General features: G+C 42.3%; 1 protein-coding gene across 1 annotated transcript in view; it reads left to right on the forward strand.

Moving 5' to 3' along the window:
• The first annotated feature begins 1,895 nt into the window (after positions 1-1,895).
• EPSTI1 (epithelial stromal interaction 1) overlaps positions 1,896-19,213 on the forward strand; it is a 98,540-nt gene continuing 81,222 nt past the window's right edge. The window contains exon 1 of the mRNA XM_055426039.2: positions 1,896-2,212. Coding sequence (XP_055282014.1) covers positions 2,034-2,212 — 179 coding nt within the window. The 5' untranslated portion in view covers positions 1,896-2,033. The remainder of the gene's footprint in view (positions 2,213-19,213) is intronic.

The raw sequence follows: 19,213 nt of genomic DNA on the forward strand, positions 1-19,213 counted from the left end.
TTCCGGGCTCCACAATAATTACCTCTAGGCATTGCCAAATGTCTGCAGGAGGCAAAATCAACTCCATTTGAGAACCACTGATGTGGATTATTTATAAATCCTCAAAATACCCCACAGGGTCCCACCCCAGACCTACTGAATCTCAGACACAAGGATGAGGGGCCAGGAGTCTGTTTCAACACACCCACCCTCCAGGTGGTTCTGATGCTCTCTGAAGTTCAAGAACCCAAGTCTACTTGACAGACCTGCAGGGTGGCCCAGAAACCTTGACTTCCCTTCCTGACAAGTACCTTGTCACTACCTTCTCCTTTCCTGTCCCACTCCACCCACTGCCTGCCCTTCATTTAATTCTTTCACTAGCTATCAAACATGTATTTGTCTTTATTTTCTAAGTACCAGTGTGTGGTTTAGTTGCTAAGTTGTATTCAATTCTTTTGCAACCCTCTTTGGCAACCTCTTTTGCAACTGTAGCCCGCCAGGCTCCTCTGTCCATGGGATTCTGCAGGCAAGAATACTGGAGGGGGTTGCCATTTCTTTCTCCAGGGGATCTTCCCGAACCAGGGATCCAACCCTAGTCTCCTGTATTGCAGGTAGTTTCCTGCCTTGCAGGCAGATTCTTTACAGACTGAGCCAAATACCAGCAAGACAAACAAAACAGTTGAGCTCCTTGGTGACTCCCTGACTACAGGCTGGGGTGCTCCACCATCCTGCCCCACCTGGAGTTAGGTACACACCTTGTCAGTTTAAGCCACAAGCCTCCTTCTTCCTGGTGAACTTCCTGACTTTTGTGGCTCGTTCCCAATTGTCCCTTTGAATTATTCAGAGGGGTTAAGCCCTAGTTTTCCTGAACATCCACAGAGGTTGAGTCCCCAGCCTCTGGGATCTGTGGTGGAGCTGATGTAGTAATAACAGAACGAAGGGCATGATAAATGTAATGCACTTGAGTTACCCTGAAACCATCCCTCTCCAACAGTCATTCTTCCAGGAAATCAGTCCCTGGTGCCAAAACCAGGGGGACCGCTGTCTTAGGGTACAGGTTAGGTGAAGGAAGAGACTTCTTTCATGGCTGTACAGCCAGCTTTAGGACAATGGTGATCAACCCAGTACACTTCAGAACCATCCGGGAGCTTTTTAAACATACAGATGGGGGCACTAGTCCCCAGACCTACAGAATCTTGCAAATCCATATTTTAAACTATTCCCACACCATGGTTGAATTATTGCCCAATGTCTTGCACAGAGCAGGTATTTCATCAAAACTTCTTGACTGTCCGATCAATCACTTAGCCATGGAGTCATCTCTGCCTTCTCCTTGGCTTGCTTCTCTCCACTTGTGCTTTTTCTTTGATTTCACTTTCCATTTCCTCTATCTTGAGCTTACTGGGCAAAAGCCAAACAGCAGCCTTTACTGGTGAAAGGCCAAACTGTGTGTAGATGATTTTAACTGTTGACCTAATCTCTGGTATCTGAAGGTTAATACATTGTTCACAGTCTCAAATACTCTGCAGGAACCTCATATTAGGGTGACCAGTTAAACAGTCCCTAAGAATCCCAGGGACGGGGGAGCCTGGTGGGCTTCCGTCTATGGGGTCACACAGAGTCGGACACGACTGAAGTGACTTAGCAGCAGCAGCAGCAGCAAGGCGTCTTTCAGGAATTTTAGTTACCTGGTGGCTACTCCGTGCTTACACGAGGTGTCCGTGGCTGATCGCAGACAGCTTTTAATCACCATTTAAGGTGGTTGTGAAATCCTCAAACCGACTCACATGGAGCCGGCCAGGTTCGCTCCATATCCCTGGCTGGGCGGGGCGGCGGTCTCCTGCGATCAGGTCAGAGGGCGCCAGAGAGAAGCAAGGTCGGGGAAGTCCTGGGGGGCGGTGCTGTCCGGTGCTGGGAGCGAGAAACCGAAACTCAGCTGTTAAAACCGCTGCCGCGGCTCTTTGGAGTCGCAGTCTCGAGACCCGCCACGCATCCCGGCGCCGCCCGCATCCGTCCTGCAGCGGCGTCGGCCGGGGCCCCGCGGGCTCTGAACCATGTACACCCGCACTAGGGTGCAGGGCTCCGGGTTCGGAGTCCCCGTCGCCTCCCACCCGACCCAGGACCTCCCTGCCTGGCGCGGGGCGCTGGGCCCACCGCAGGCCCCCAGGCGGGGTTTGGAGGCGGCTCCCGAGAGCACTTCGCGGGAGAGCAGGAAGCACGCGGGCCCGAGGTTGTAAGTATTTAACCACCTGTCCGGTGCAGCGGCGGCCCAGCAGGTCTTCCCCGAGCAGACCCGCAGGTTCTTCCCTGATCTTTGGAGTCTGAGACACGCGGGCCCAATCAGGGTTCCTGGGAGAAGGGTTCACATGTCTAAACAGTAACAACCGTGAATTACAGTATAAATTGAGAGTGCCAGTCCGGGGTCCTTTACTGAACATGCAAGTCCCTGTTCCTTTCCTGATTCTTGTGACTGGCTCCAGGACTGAAAGACGGTGTGTAGTGACTGCCTAGGCTTCTTGCAAATTTTCCAGGTATCTGCAGAACTCATGCTCTTGTGTGTTAGTCGCCCAGTCGTCCGATTCTTTGCAACCCCATGGACTGTAGCCTGCCAGATTGCTCTGTCCATGGGGATTCTCTAGACAAGAATACCGTAGTGGGTTGCCATTCTCTGCTCCAGGGTATCTTCCCAACTCAGGAATCGAACCAGGGTCTCCTTCATTGCAGACAGATTGTTTACCAACTGAGCCATCAGGGAAGCCCTTAAATAATATGAAAATATTTTAAAATTTCCTTTCTTTAAAAAAAAAATCGTTGCCCTAAATAGTATCTTCACATCAGCTGCCAGGGTAAGGGTGAAGAGGGAATGTGTTACGGGGTAGAAGATGCAAATATTGCCTCTAGTAGTTTGCATCGCAACAACAGAATAGTAGCCTCTGAGCACCAGAGGATTGACTGAGTTAGGATATGAGTGGCTGCAGTGTTTCTTTTAAGAGTTATTATTATTATTATTTGTTTATATTTATTATTATTAACTTTCTGGACTGTGGTGGGTCTTCGTTGCTGCACACGGTCTTCCTCTTGTTGCCCACGTGTGGGCTTCTCTTGTTGTGGAGCACAGGTTCTTGGTGTGGTGGGTTTCAGTAGTTGCAGCTCACGGGCTCTACAGTGTGGGCTCAGTAGTTGTGGAGCACGAGCTTAGTTGCTCTGGGGCATGTGGGAGCATCCTGGACCAGGGACTGAACTTGTGTCCCTTGCATTGCAAGGCAGATTGTTAACCACTGGACCACCAGGGAAACCCTGCAGTGTTTCTTGTCTCCGGTGTTGAGAAGTGCTCTACATTTATCAACAGGTAGGTAGCATTAACTCCTGGTCTTTGGTTTAGGGACTACAGTTACTATCCTGAAAACATTTATTATGGAAAGTGTCAGTGACCCTTTCTTTCCCACCAATGGATAAGCTACTTTATTAAGCTGACAGTAGGGTTTGTAAAGACGTTACTGCTTTTGAAGAGCTGCCTCTGTGAACTGGAACTTTCTATTCATAGGTTTTCAGTTCTCCCTTTTCATCAACTTCTAGTTACATGAAAGGCAAATGTTGGTTGCTCAGGAACAATATATAAACTTATGACCAATAAACAGATTTTATTTCATCCCTTAACTTTTGAAAGAATTCATAAATACCTGGCTTTTAATATTATTCAACTTAGAGCTGAATGGGAAGTCAAATGGGCCTTAGGAAGCATTACTATGAACAAATCTAGAGAAGGTGATGGAATTCCAGTTGAGCTATTTCCAATCCTAGAAGATGATGCTGTGAAAGTGCTGCACTCAATATGCCAGCAAATTTGGAAAACTCAGCAGTGGCCACAGGACTGGAAAAGGTCAGTCTTCATTCCAATCCCAAAGAAAGGCAATGTCAAAGAATGCTCAAACTACCACACAATTGCACTCATCTCACACGCTAGTAAAGTCATGCTCAAAATTCTCCAAGCCAGGCTTCAACAGTAGGTGAACCAATAACTTCCAGATGTTCAAACTGCTTTTAAAAGGCAGAGGAATCAGAGATCAAATTGCCAACATCCTCTGGATCATGGAGAAAGCAAGAGAGTTCCAGAAAAACATCTATTTCTGCTTCATTGACTATGCCAAAGCCTTTGACTGTGTGGATCACCACAAACTGTGGAAAATTCTGAAAGAGATGGGAATACCAGACCACCTGACCTGCCTCCTGAGAAACCTGTATGCAGGTCAGGAAGCAACAGTTAGGGCCATGGAACAACAGACTGGTTCCAAATCGGGAAGGGAGTACATCAAGGCTGTATGTTGTCATCCTGCTTATTTAACTTATATGCAGAGTACATCATGAGAAATGTTGGGCTGGAAGAAGCACAAGCTGGAATCAAGATTGCCGGAAGAAATATCAATAATCTCAGATATGCAGATGACACCACCCTTGTGGCAGAAAGTGAAGTAGAACTAAAGAGCCTCTTGGTGAAAGTGAAAGAGGAGAGTGGAAAAGTTGTCTTAAAACTCAACATTCAGAAAATAAAGATCATGGCATCTGGTCCCATCACTTCATGGCCAATAGATGGGGAAACAGTGACAGACTCTTTTTTGGGGGGGCTCCAAAATCACTGCAGATGGTGACTGCAGCCATGAAATTAAAATATGCTTGCTCATTGGAAGGAAAGTTAAGACCAACCTAGACAGCATATTAAAAAAATAGAGACATTACTTTGTCAACAAAGGTCCATCTAGTCAAGGCTATGTTTTCTCCAGTAGTCATGTATGGATGTGAGAGTTGGACTATAAAGAAAGCTGAGATCCAAATAATTGATGCTTTTGAACTGTGGTGTTGGAGAAGACTCTTGAGAGTCCCTTGGGCTGCAAGGAGATCCAACCAGTCCATCCTAAAGGAAATCAGTCCTGAATATTCATTGCAAGGACTGATGCTGAAGCTGAAACTTCAATACTTTGGCTACCTGATGCGAAGAGATGATTCATTTAAAAAGAACCTCGTACTGGGCAAGATTGATGGCAGGAGGAGAAGGGGATGACAGAGGATGAGATGGTTGGATGGCATCACCGACTCAATTGGCATGAGTTTGAATAAACTCCAGGAGTTGGTGATGGACAGGAAGGCCTGGCGTGCTGCAGTCCATGGGGTCACAAAGAGTTGGACACGACTGAGCAACTGAACTGAACTTAGAGTTGCTCTTAGATGGGGTGGATGATCTGGGTGATTTCAATTAGAAATTGCTGTATTTGTCTCCAACTCAGAGTAGCTGGGGGTGGGGTAATTCCTCACAGATCCCCACTAACCCCCCGCACTGCCTCATCCCCCACTGCAGTCCAGTGGTTAGGACTCAGTGCTGTTACTCCCTGGGCCTGGAGTTTCATCCCTGCTGGGTAAGTAAGGTTCCATAAACTGAGCATAGTGACAAAGAAAAGAAAAAAAAAAAGGGTTATCTGGTCATAATGGAAGTCCATTAATTTTGAGTAACTTCCAGCTCTATAATCTGTAGCATTTGATAAAACAGAGGTCATGGATGTATGGTTTCATGTTGATAATAAATACCCTCTATGCCTTTTTTCTGTTATACAGCATCTACTTAGACATAATTATTTAATTGCAAGCTCATAACATCACATAAACATTGGCAGTGGCATCTATCTGTTTTATTTGTAAATTAATTGTACCAGTAAATTACCCTCAGAATCTTGCTGGACTGAATTATTTAGAAAGAGGTAGTTTTCTAATTAATTTTCCAGACCTCAGTATCTGAAGACCTCACTGCAGACTATTTTGTAGTTTCTAATTTGCCAGTAGACATTAAAGAGTAATGGGGGGGTTCAGTTGTACTTCCCAGAGCTTATCATTTTCATGTGAACCAGCTACAATAAGCAGAACATTATAAGATACATTTCCTCTTAAGCATCTAACGTGTAGGATCCTGCTTTGACCACTCTGAACTCTTCTTACATCTCCATTAGTCACTTGTATCTGCTGTTTATACTTGCTTGTCTCCTTTAATGGAAGCAGGAAACTAAGGAAACGGGTTGAATGGCAGATACTAATAACAGCACAATAAAACTGACAAAAAGCCATTAAGGTTTATTTTCTTGGGGAGAAATTAGAAGCATTTTCTGATGGAAAATTAAGAAAAAGGAAGGATGGAGTTGAGTGCTTAATAGTGAAACCTCACATGTTTTCTTTCAATGTGAGCTTATTTATATGATAAAGGGTTGAACTTTGACGCTTTTGAACTGTGGTGTTGGAGAAGACTCTTGAAAGTCCCTTATACTGCAAGGAGATCCAACCAGTCCATTCTGGAGGAGATCAATCCTGGATGTTCATTGGAGGGACTGATGCTAAAGCTGAAACTGCAATACTTTGGCCACCTCATGAGACGAGTTGACTCACTGGAAAAGACTCTGATGCTGGGAAAGGTTGGGGGCGGGAGGAGAAGGGGACGACGGAGAATGAGATGGCTGGATGGCATCACCGACTCTGTGGACATGAGTTTGAGTGAACTCCGGGAGTTGGTGATGGACAGGGAGGCCTGGCGTGCTGTGATTCATGGGGTCGCGGAGAGTCGGACACGACTGAGCGACTGAACTGAACTGAACTGAACTGTGTGCATCCTTCCATTTAATCACTAAGGAAGACCCAATCTGGGCAGAGAAGAAGGAGCTTTGATGCCAGTTAAAGAACTTTCGTTCAAGTTCTGATTCTGCCATTCTTTACTCTCTGCACTTCAACAAAGTTTTAGCTATTTTCTCTCTTAGTGTCTTCATTACGTGAAGTGGGATAATACCAGCCTCTCAGGGTCTGTGTGTGTCTGTATGTGTGAATACATGTTTGCATAAAACAATTTAATGCCTGGTAGAAGGCAAATATCCAGTAAATGTTGGGTGCTGATATCCTTTATTTCATTTCAGAAATGTCTTACTGACCAGGTACTGTGCTGTCACCCCGGAGTGTTTATGCCTTGTAAAAGCATACTGGTTTAAAACACTGACTCACATACAAAGAGACTTTAAGGCACGTTGTTAGAAAGATTCCCAAGGTCCTCTAATAGACTCTAAGGCAAAGCTGAGCCCTCGACTCTATTTGGATTTAAGTAATTACAAGTGTTTACTAATAAATATTAGCTTTCCTAATTATTTTCAGTTGGTGATTTTATCTTGGCCTTAAATATTGTAAGCTATTTATACAGATTTAAAGAGGAAAAAATGGGGACTTCCCTGGCAGTCCTGTGGTTACGACTCTGTGCTTCCACTGTCGGGGGCATGGGTTTGATCCCTGGTGGGGGAACTAAGATCCACAACCAGTCGTGTGTGTGTATGTGATCCCTGGTGGGGGAACTAAGATCCACAACCAGTCGTGTGTGTGTGTGTGTGTGTGTGTGTGTGATCCCTGGTGGGGGAACTAAGATCCACAACCAGTCGTGTATGTGTGTGTGATCCCTGGTGGGGGAACTAAGATCCACAACCAGTCGTGTGTGTGTGTGTGTGTGTGAGATCCCTGGTGGGGGAACTAAGATCCACAACCAGTCGTGTGTGTGTGTGTGTGTGTGTGATCCCTGGTGGGGGAACTAAGATCCACAACCAGTCGTGTGTGTGTGTGTGTGTGTGTGTGTGATCCCTGGTGGGGGAACTAAGATCCACAACCAGTCGTGTGTGTGTGTGTGTGTGTGTGTGGTGAAGCCAAGAAATAGCTCAAACTTCTAATCAAAGTAATCCTTTACCCTTCCCTCAAACTCTAGATAAATATAAGACTAAGACATGGGTTTTTCTGGAAGGGTATTTTACCCAAAAGCCTCTTTGCCTATGACAATAATACAGGCAAGGTTCACTTTGTTCAGATACTGGTCTATAACCATCTATAGAAGTGGTCCCTTAGCTTGATGCTAAAAAGACATTCTGAAAATGAACCCATTACATGGAATTTTACTATACAGTTAACTTGAACCTAATTTGTATACAAACTCAGTTTATCTTATTTGTGGCCAATTTTATAGTGAGAACTGTAGAAACAAAGATTAGCAAAAATAATGGCAAATACTTGTGTATTTACCGTATGTATAAGTGCATTACAAATATTAACTCTTTGATTCTTCACAACAACCTTATAGTAAGAGAGGGTCTCTAGCTCTGGATGTTAATTAGAAATATAGGAACAAATACCTACTCAACAAAAAGACAAGCCCTTATGAAGCTTATGGTCTAATTAAACGGGGCAGACAGTTATCAGGGAATTACATGAGTAACTCTTTATATGCTCCGTGAAGCAGAGCCAGCGTCTGAGCTAGCCCTGGGAGTAGGAGATTACTTCCAGGAAAGAGAGAATATTTGAGCTGTAATCTACCGGATAAATTAGGAGTTGTGTTTTTTTAAATTTTTTTTCTGACAAATATGTTCTAACACTGATTATTTCTAATTCAGTTCTGACAGTACTCAGAGTTGATATAAACCCCACAAGTTAAGGGCTCAGTCCCACAAACCTGCCCCCACTTTAGGAGTAAGCCAATAAGGGGGACTGCAGGCTACAAACATTTCTGACGACAAATCTGTCTGTTTCCCATGACCTCCCCTATGCCCAGGTTTAACCGTTCACTGGAATGACTCCCAGCACTCATGGAAACCTCTGTGCTTACAATTACAGCTTTATTATAAAGGATACAGGAACTGCCAAATGGAATATACAGGGATGGGCATTGCACAGCACTTCCACACCTTTCTGGGTGGGTCACCCTCCTAGCACCTTGATGTGTTCACTAACTTGGAAGTGCCCTAAACTCAGTGTTTGAGGATGTTTATTAAGGCTTTATTATATAAGCATAAGTGATTAAACTGTTGGCCATTGGTGACTGAACTCAATCTCCAGCGCCTCGCCCCTCCTCAGAGCTGGGGAAGGAGTAGACCTGAAAGTTTTAACCCTCTAATCACAGGGTGGTTGTTTTTCTTTTTTTTTAATGGAAAACATCTCCAATCCTGAAGCTATCTAGGGCCCCCACCAGGAATCATTACTTTAACATATGATTGATACCCTGATACCTTAGAATTCCAAGGATTTTAAGGAGCTCTGAGCCAGGCACTGGGGACAGTGATCGGATACTTAAACCTCATTATACCAGCATTGTTTAAATAGCCTCTGTTGCAGCCAGGGAAGCCTGCTATTCAGATCTTCAAGACAACTTACAGTGGGGAGCATAGCTAGCTGACAGCTCTAGCAGCTATTCTTTGACTCCACTGCACCCTTTGCTCTGAGAGCACACTGATTCTGCCCTCTTTCCCCCAGGGGCTGAGCATCCCAGTGTGGGGCTTCTCTATGGGGCAGCCTTTGCCAGAAGACTCCCCACGAACCTACCCAAGATTTTCGCAGAACTGTATACCAGTCCGAGGCTCTTCCTACTAATCCTCCTTCCCTCTCTCCTTTCAGGAGTCAGACCTACTCACGTTCTCAAGGCTTTCCCTGCCTACTCCTGCTTGCTCCCTTTATCCTTCACAAGTCTTCTCGGCAGATCTCTTGCTTGTCTAACCTCGTCTTGATGTCTGCTCCTTGGAGGACCCAAACCGACTCAGCCTTTAAGATACACCCTACTCCCAACCATAGCAGCTGAGACACTGTGGCTGTGGGAGTGCCCTGTGTTCTGTGCGAAGCCTCTCCTTTTCCTTATTTCCTTCTTTGGGGCCCAGGGCACATTCTCTAGTTTCGTACTCCAACCTCAATGCTTTCTCCAGCTTCTTGTGCTCCAGAGATGAAAGTAACCCCGGTAATTAATACGTCTTTTCTCCTTCATCCACAAAATCTCAAGGGAGAGTGAAGGGAGAATAAAGAATGGCTTGGTAAGCCCACTGATTAATGACCAATGTCTGATTTTTCTCTCTTAAAGAACATGGTGTTACATTAATATTAAACATTTTGTAAATGTAAGGTGAAATATAAGATGGGCTAGATGATAACACAGCCATTAAGTTATAGTATTGGTCCTATTTTTATAAACATCACTATTTAATCATTGTTGAGTATACTCTTAATCCTGATGTATAATTTACGCCTAAAACAGACCATGAAAAAAACTTAAGTCATTCTTGATTCAGCTTATTTGAATCCGAACTAGCCACATAAAATAGTCTTAAATGAAATGCAAGTTTTTACAAACTTATGACACCTATAGGAACTGCTTTTGCTATTTCTTCACTGTGAATGTCCCAGATTTCTCTTCTGTCTCCTGTTATGACTGTGAGAAAATAAGCTTTTGCCTGTAGATGTTAAATGGCATGAAAGCATCAGGCTGTTACTTCTCCCTGGAGATGGAGAACCAAATAATGCCAGAGTTCCTTTTAGTGCTCTGAGATAATGGTACATAGGAAGAGAAAATCTATGATTGATTCTAATGAGTAATCTTCTTGATGGCTCAGTAAGGGTAGCTATTCATTAGGGAACTATTTAACTCAATCTCTAGGCAGGGCTCGTATGCATTCAGAAAGTTTGTGAAACAACAGATAGTATTTAACTCAATGATAATTATACAACTCAGTGAGCTGGGTAGGTGTCTCAATGATGGCCGGATTCTACTACGAAGCTAATCAGTAGAGCTCTGCTATTTGACTGATTTTAGACAGGATAAATGTGACAAAGCATCGCAGCACTGTGGTGGCGGAAAGGAAATTAGTTGTGATCTAGCATAGTTAAATCGGGTACTCTGAGGGACTGAAAACCAAAATAACAATCGATAGCTCGAACTCTGATGTCTCAAACTTGATGCTGTGCTACACACGTCATATAATTCATTTTTCTTTTCACAATGAACACTTTGCCCCATTTTAGTTGAAGAAACTGAGTCTTAAGAGAGTATACGATTTCCTAAGGTCTCATGGCTTTTTAAGTCACAGAACCAGCAGTCAAACCTGAATCTATCTACCAGAGTCTGGATCCTGAACATGATGGAGCTGAAGGAGGAAATGACTGTGCAACTCATGAATTTCTTATCAATGGTCCTCTATTCACATAAGAAAATAGAATTTCTATAGGCTTAAGAGAGTGGTACTATATAGAATCAGCAATGTGACATTTATTTCCAGCTTTAACATGATGTGGGTAGAGAAGTAGTTTGTCAGAGCAAACTTGCTGTGGGGATGCTCTGTTCTCTGCTACATTTCCTCGTGACAGCTTGGTTGGCTTACGTTAGAACAGCTCTCTCACTGTCACAGTTTCTGAGCAACCTAAACTACATACTGCCTTCCAGCAATCTTTCAGACTTCTGACCACAGCCTAAGGCTAGCAATGCATTTGACACTCGTGACCTAGTACATGTATGGGATATGTGAATTTACAGATGATTGAAAACAAAGTCAGCAAATCATTCTTACCCTTACTTACTACATGTGATGTACTTTGACATTTTCTATTCTGATTCATTAAAAATAAACCCATTAAATTGATTTCATGGTCCACTAGTGGGTTATCATCCACAGAGTGTAAAGCAAACCACTGTTCTGTGCATGGCAGAAGAGATTATTCGAGTGGATGGAAAGGAAAGACACGTTGGTTTGATTAGGCCAAATTTACCTTCCTGTTTATATAGGAGGGGAGGAATTATGGTTCTATTTAGGATGAATTTCCAACTTTTCTGCGCTAGACTCCACTCCTTAGTATGATATGTATTTGTATTCTGCCAGGTCTTGGGGAGCAATCATTTTTGTTCAAATATAATATCAAAAGTGAGTGGGAATGTCTCAGAAAGTCTTTTGACAGCTGAGACAATAAATCAGCAGTATGATGAAAGCCTGCATACACATAATACCTATAATAATCAGTAGAAGCATAGCAGAAATGAGGGGGTAAAAAAAGAAACTTAGTTCAATTACACAGTAAGGTTACTTACTTCAAAGTCAGCAGAGTGTTGTAAGGTTATACATATTGTTAAGGTTAATTGCATCTATTTAGAATGCATTTGAATCAGAAACAAAAGCTTAACAGGAAAAAAAATCATCAAAGGGAGAAGACTGTATTTGAAGGGTCTGTTCTATATCAGAGAATCAGCCAATGATGGTTCCTTTGTTCTATAATGTTCGTAACCACCCCCCCCCAACCCCATAAACACTTAAAAGGCAATTTACTAAAGGCTGGAACAAAAACTGACCATTCAGGTATGACCTAAATCAAATCCCTTATGATTATACAGTGAAAGTGACAAATAGATTCAAGGGATTAGATCTCATAGAGTGACTGAAGAACTATGGATGGAGGTTCGTGACACTGTACAGGAGGCAGGGATCAAGACCATCCCCAAGGACAAGAAATGCAAAAAAGCAAAATGTCTGTCTGAGGACGCCTTACAAATAGCTGTGAAAAGAAGAGCAGTGAAAGGCAAAGGAGAAAAGGAAAGATATACCCATTTGAATGCAGGGTTCCAAAGACTAGCAAGGAGAGATAAGAAAGCCTTCCTTAGCCATCAATGCAAAAAAATAGAGGAAAACAACAGAATGGGAAAGACTAGAGACCTCTTCAAGAAAATTAGAGATGCCAAGGGAACATTTCATGCAAAGATGGGCATAATAAAGGACAGAAATGGGATGGACCTAACAGAAGCAGAAGATATTAAGAAGAGGTGGCAAGAATATACAGAGGAACTATACAAAAAAAAGATCTCATGATCCAGATAATCGCGATGGTGTGATCACTCACCTAGAGCCAGACATCCTGGAATGCCAAGTCAAGTGGGCCTTAGGAAGCATCACTATGAACAGAGCTAGTGGAGGTGATGGAATTCCAGTTGAGCTATTTCCAATCCTAAAAGATGATGCTGTGAAAGTGCTGCACTCAATATGTCAGCAAATTTGGAAAACTCAGCAGTGGCCACAGGACTGGAAAAGGTTAGTTTTCATTCCAATCCCAAGGAAAGGCAATGCCAAAGAATGTTCAAACTACCGCACAATTGCACTCATCTCACACACTGCTGCTGCTGCTGCTGCTGCTAAGTCACTTCAGTCGTGTCCGACTCTGTGTGACCCCATAGACGGAAGCCCACCAGGCTCTCCCGACCCTGGGATTCTCCAGGCAAGGACACTGGAGTGGGTTGCCATTTCCTTCTCCATCTCACACACTAGTAATGCTCAAAATTCTCCAAGCCAGGCTTCAACAGTATGTGAACCCTGAACTTCCAGATGTTCAAGCTGGATTTAGAAAAGGCAGAGGAACCAGAGATCAAATTGTCAACATTTGCTGGATCATTGAAAATGCAAGAGAGTTCCAGAAAAACATCTATTTCTGCTTTATCGACTATGCCAAAGCCTTTGACTGTGTGAACCACAACAAACTGTGGAACATTCTGAAAGAGATGGGAATACCAGACCACCTGACCTGCCTCTTGAGAAACCTGTATGCAGGTCAGGAAGCTACAGTTAGAACTGGACATGGAACAACAAACTGGTTCCAAATAGGAAAAGGAGTACGTCAAGGTTGTATATTGTCACCCTGCTTGTTTAACTTATATGCAGGGTACATCATGAGAAATGCCAGGCTGGATGAAGCACAAGCTGGAATCAAGATTGCCAGGAGAAATATCAATAACCTCAGACATGCAGATGACACCATCCTTATGGCAGAAAGCAAAGAACTAAAGAGCTTCTTGATGAAAGTGAAAGAGGAGAGTGAAAAAGTTGACTTAAAGCTCAATATTCAGAAAACTAAGATTATGGCATCTGGTCCCATTACTTCATGGGAAATAGATGGGGGAACAGTGGCTGACTTTATTTTTCTGGGCTCCAAAATCACTGCAGATGGTGACTGCAGCCATGAAATTAAAAGACACTTTCTCCTTGGAAGACAAGTTATGGCCGACCTAGACAGCATATTAGAAAGCAGAGACATTACTTTGCCAACAAATGTCCGTCTAGTCAAGGCTATGGTTTTTCCAGTGGTCATGTATGGATGTGAGAGTTGGACTATAAAGAAAGCTGAGCACCAAAGAATTGATGATTTGAACTGTTTTGTTGGAGAAGACTCTTGAGAGTCCCTTGGACTGCAAGCAGATCCAACCAGTCCATCCTAAAGGAAATCAGTCCTGAATATTCATTGCAAGGACTGATGTTGAAGCTGAAACTCTTTATACTTCGGCCACCTGATGCGAAGACTGACTCATTTGAAAAGACCCTGATGCTGGGCAAGATTGAAGGTGGGGGGAGAAGGGGATGACAGAGGATGTGATGGTTGGATGGCACCACCAACTCAATGGACATGAGTGTGAATAAACTCCAGGAGTTGGTGATGGCCAGGGAGGCCTGGCGTGCTGCAGTCCCTGGGGTCGCAAAGAGCTGGACATGACTGAGCGACTGAACTGAACTGACAAAAACTAAAGACACTTGCCATCTTTAAAACTCACGGGCTAGTATTACCCAGTGTTTGTTTTACTAGGGAACCAGTGAGAGCAGAAATCCTGGGCTACCTAGGCTTGTAAGAAAATCTGAACCCCTGCTTTAAGAAATCTTTAAATATTTTCTCATTTAAAAATCCTTGGAATATTTTTTTCATGGCTGTAAAAGTGAAGTTATATCTGCTTGTTATAAAAATCTAAACTATATCAGGAATTCCCTGACAGTCCAGTGGTTAGGACTGAGCACTTTCACTGCTGTGTCCCAGGTTCAGTTCCTGATCCTGGAACTCAGATCCCACAAGCTATGTGATACAGTCAGAAAAAAAAAAGACCATCCCCCCTGAAACCAGAACAAAAAGCTAAACATTACTAAACTAATATAGAAAGGAAAAATCCCTTGCAATTCAGAACCTCAGAAATAAACCAGCTGTTTGATGTAAGGACCTCTTTAAAGTGTGGGTTGTGCTTTTTCACTTTTTATGCCAAATAGAAAGTCTTAGAGCCTTTATGCCCTTCAATTTCTACTGCCAATTGAAGGTGAGAAAAATAATGTCTTATATATAATTATTATAATTACATATAATAAAATAGATATCTCTAAATAGGCGTCTTAAGCACTGATGGCTTTGTTTCTCTCCTATAGAATAATTCTGAAGGTGAGTAGTCTAGGGCTGATAATAGTACAAATAATAGGCAACCTTAATAGAACGTTTGTTATTTCCTAGCCTTGTTCTAAACACTTTATACTCTAAGAGATGGATATTTGTTATCCCCATTTTACAGGTGAAATAATAGAAAAACTAGGTAATTTGCTCAACGTTATAGCTAGGAAGTAACAGAATTAGGGTTCAAAGCCAGGCAATTTGGCAATAGATTACCACTAGTGTGGTGGTTGTACAGTTACAGGGCACCAGATTACTTCTTTCTGCTCTGCTATTTCTGAGGTATGTCGTCTATATCCAAGTTGCCTCACTGGATAGTTGCTTGAGCAAGATGGTTGCTCAAGCACCAGCTACCACTTCAACCATCCAGGAAGGGGGGAAGGCAACAAAATGCCTTTCCTGTCCATCTGTCTATCTTCATTTAATGGAACTATCCTAGAAATCCTTCTCAATGGCTTCCCTTTATATTTCAGTTTGCTAAACAATCACACGTCATGTTTGACTGTAAAGAAGTTTGGAGACTATAGTCTTTACTGGGCCCATTGTTAACCTGAATAATACAGGAGTGCTTTTAGTAAGGAGGTGGTGAGAATGAATGGGTCAGTAGGCCAGCATCTTGTCTGGTTTAGGCATTGAAGAGAGTCAAGCATATGAGCAGAAATCAATCATGTGATCAAACTATTGCAGGAACTTTGGAAAATGCATATGGGATATCTAAGGAAGAAAAATTTAAATGTAGTCCACATTACTGTTCAGAATATTGATTTTAGAGAACTATTAAGGGTTTTCTTCTGGATGATGTTCTGTGCAATCTTTGTTTTATGCTTTGTACATCCTGCAGGATTATCATAGTGAACAGTTGAGACAACTGAAATGGTTAAGTGAGTGGTTATATCAATGATGCATCGATGTTGTGAAATATTATGTAACCATTTAATATTAAGCTTCTTATGTGCATAATTGAAAAACCACTTACAAGTGAAAGCAGCATATAAAATTGGACTTAAGATATGACTACATCTGTGTAATATGTATAGAATATAGATTGAACTGAAATTCACCCAAATAAAACTGTCATTGAGATCTCTGAGGAGTGGGGTTATGAGTGACTTTTAAATGTCTTAAAGATAAGGGGTAACAAAGAGTCGGACACGACTGAGCGACTGAACTGAACTGAACTGAAAGATAATTTTCTCCTTCTTCTTATATGAGTGTATATTTATTTCAAAATCAGGATGAATTTCATTTTTAAATATTCTATGCAGATATTTAGATATAAATAACTTATGTCTTGCATCTCTAGGTTTCTCCTTTAAGTTATAGATGACCCGGATGAGCAATGCTTCAGACCTGATTATGGGGACATAATCAGAGCTTAAGTCTAATGATAATGATGATGGTGATGATAATAATGAGCATAGAAAGTGTATAACAATTTGATAAGTGTTTTTTATAAATGCAGTTGCCATTTTTTCTTATCACTAAGTCATTCTTAAATATTCTTTTGTTGGAAAACATAGTCCTCCTTGGGTTTCTTGCATACTAGATGTCTTGCTAGGTGCCAAGATTGCATACCAGACTACTCTTTAACCTGGACTGTCTCTCAGGGTTGTTATGTAACTGGGAACCTTGAGAGATGAGGTACATTCTTCCCAGAGAAAAGACCAGGCTAGCTTACTACCTGCTTTAAAAATGGTGGATTCCCCAATTCAGTGTTGCTCAGTTGCAGTGCAAACACTGTGTGTGTGCAGCATCCATCATGCTAACCTGCAAAGAGAGACAGACCCGGCATAAACATGCTGGCGCTGACGCTGTGCCGTGAGGAATAGAGTCCTTTGTCTCTGACTCAGGAGTCCTGTCTTCTGCCAGCATCCATGATATAGTAATAGCCTGTTAGGCAAAGATTTGCTTACAGGTAGGCTCCAGTCACATCCCAGACCTGACATCTCTGTGTTCTGAAAATGTGAGTTTCTTGTAGTTTCTTACTGAGGAAGCAACTTAAAACGTTTTGCAAGTATTCTTACCAATTGGTCCTCATCTCTACTTCCATCACTGGTTTTTTGTCTCTTAAAGATGGCGAGTCTCTATAATATTATGTGTGTTTTAAGTGAAGAAGCATCACATCTTTCAGCTCTATGCTATATGATCATCTGGATAAGATAGTAATTTGAAGCTGGAATACATACCAAATCATGTGCCCCAATCAGGTGGGGTTACCTCCGCCTGACAGAAGGGGCACTTTTTTCTGATTTGCTTCAGTTTACCACCTCTCACTAAGCCATGGGTCTGCACGAGGGTCCTGGATGGAGATAATGTGTGTGTGTCCCTCTTTTTGTTTTCCATAAAGGTGTATTATGAACAAAGGCCCTGGTGTCCTGATGGTCTCTTCTTATCTTTTCTCTCTGGGTGTCTATGTAGCCAGCCTTCTGGACATCTGTTTAGCCCTCCATCAGAAGCTATGAGAGAACTAACCAGCCTCACATCAGCCTTTTGGGTGTGCAGACAAAGTCCTGGGCTCTTCAACAGACTCTGAGACTAAAGAGAATTCATTAGTCCTTCGACACCAGGGATGTGGATCAGGGCTGGTGTGACAGTCTAGGGGTCAAGGATGATTTACTCAGCCTGATCTTGTCATGTTGTTTTTTTTTTTTTTAACTTAGGAATATGGTCTCTTTACAAAAGAACTCTTGAAAACCCGAATGCCCTATAAGTTGACTCACATTGGTTAAAAACATATGCTTGAGCCCTGTGCTGAAAACCATGTTTTAAAAACCAATATGGAAAACCATATCTAGAAATTAAATATCCAGTGCCTTTGTATAGTTTTCTTTCTTTTTGGCCGTGCTGGGTCTTCGTTGTTGTGCGGGCTTTTTCTCTAGTTGTGGTGCGTGGGCTTCTTGTCACGGCTTCTCCCATTGGGCTCCAGATCCACAGGCTTCGGCAGTTGCAGCTCATGGGCTTTGTTGCTCCAAGGCATGTGGGATCTTCCCGGACCAGGGCTTGAACCTGTGTCTTCCGCATTAGCAGGTGGATTACTTACCACTGAGCCACCAGGGAAACCCTATCCACTACATTTGATTAATCAAAAAAAATTTTTTTGTTTCAGTTTCCCCCAAAGGTAAGATTTTTTTGAACTATGAAAACCTCAAACCAACTTTTTATAGGACAGTAAACTTTTTGTCTACTATTCTGCTTTATCTGTTTGTAATGTAATCTCTTTCTGAATTTTTGCTTGTGACTACATTCCTTTTTCAGTCAAATCGGTGTTGTTCCTAATTAGAAATTTAAATTACATCTGCTGCAGTTTATACACACCAGGGGATATATTTATGTAATACTTTTATCCAGCCAAGATATTCTTCATAACTTCAACAAAACATTTTTTCATAGAGTGCTTATTGATGAGACCTTATAAAAAACATGCAAGAGTGTGCACAAGAGAGATGGTGTAGCTTAGGAGAGAGCTCACAAGGCAAAGAATTCTTAAACATATATATTTTAATGGTACAGCTTTTCCCCTGTCACATGCTCATCTTTATACGTTCTCCCTTAGTATATCTCATGGATGTGGGCTGTTGGAAAGTGAGAATAATCTTACAAATGGAGATGTTTCATTAAATTTCAATGAGGTAATTAAGGAAACTCATTTTCAAAGATATACATTTATTTCAGTGGCTTTTGAATGTTGCTTAATCAGGAAATGACTGGAATACTAAATATAGATAGGTTGGGCTTGTCTCCATCAGCAGCTTTGAGAGTCAGGCTGTTGAAAGGGACGACATGGAGGTTAAAACAGCAGAAGCCCTTGCTGTGGGTGGAAACTAATTGGCTGAAAACATGAATAAGTTATACTTGTTATTCATGTCAAGGAAAAGCTAAGAGAGCAGAGATGAATATTTGTGTCTACCCAGGCATTAGGCTGTGCCACAGGATATTAAAAAATAAAAAGCCAATCCTTAAACTTAAGCACCTCTTCCTACAGGAAGGAAGAGGAGTAGAGGCTTCATTACTTGGCCAATGCTTTCTTCTGAATATTATGTTTCAGCTTTGACATTTTCAGCCAATAAAAAACTGCTAAGAAGGTTGCTAAGGAATTCTTTAACATAAAACATTTATTACTGGGACCACTGTCCTTGAGCCCAGGGTTATGTTTAAATGTTTTCAGTTAAAAGCCTCTGATTTCAAGGCT

This window comes from Moschus berezovskii, chromosome 13, assembly GCF_049115385.1.
Source record: "Moschus berezovskii isolate FMDL1 chromosome 13, NW_MosBer_1.0, whole genome shotgun sequence".
Lineage (NCBI taxonomy): Eukaryota > Metazoa > Chordata > Mammalia > Artiodactyla > Moschidae > Moschus > Moschus berezovskii.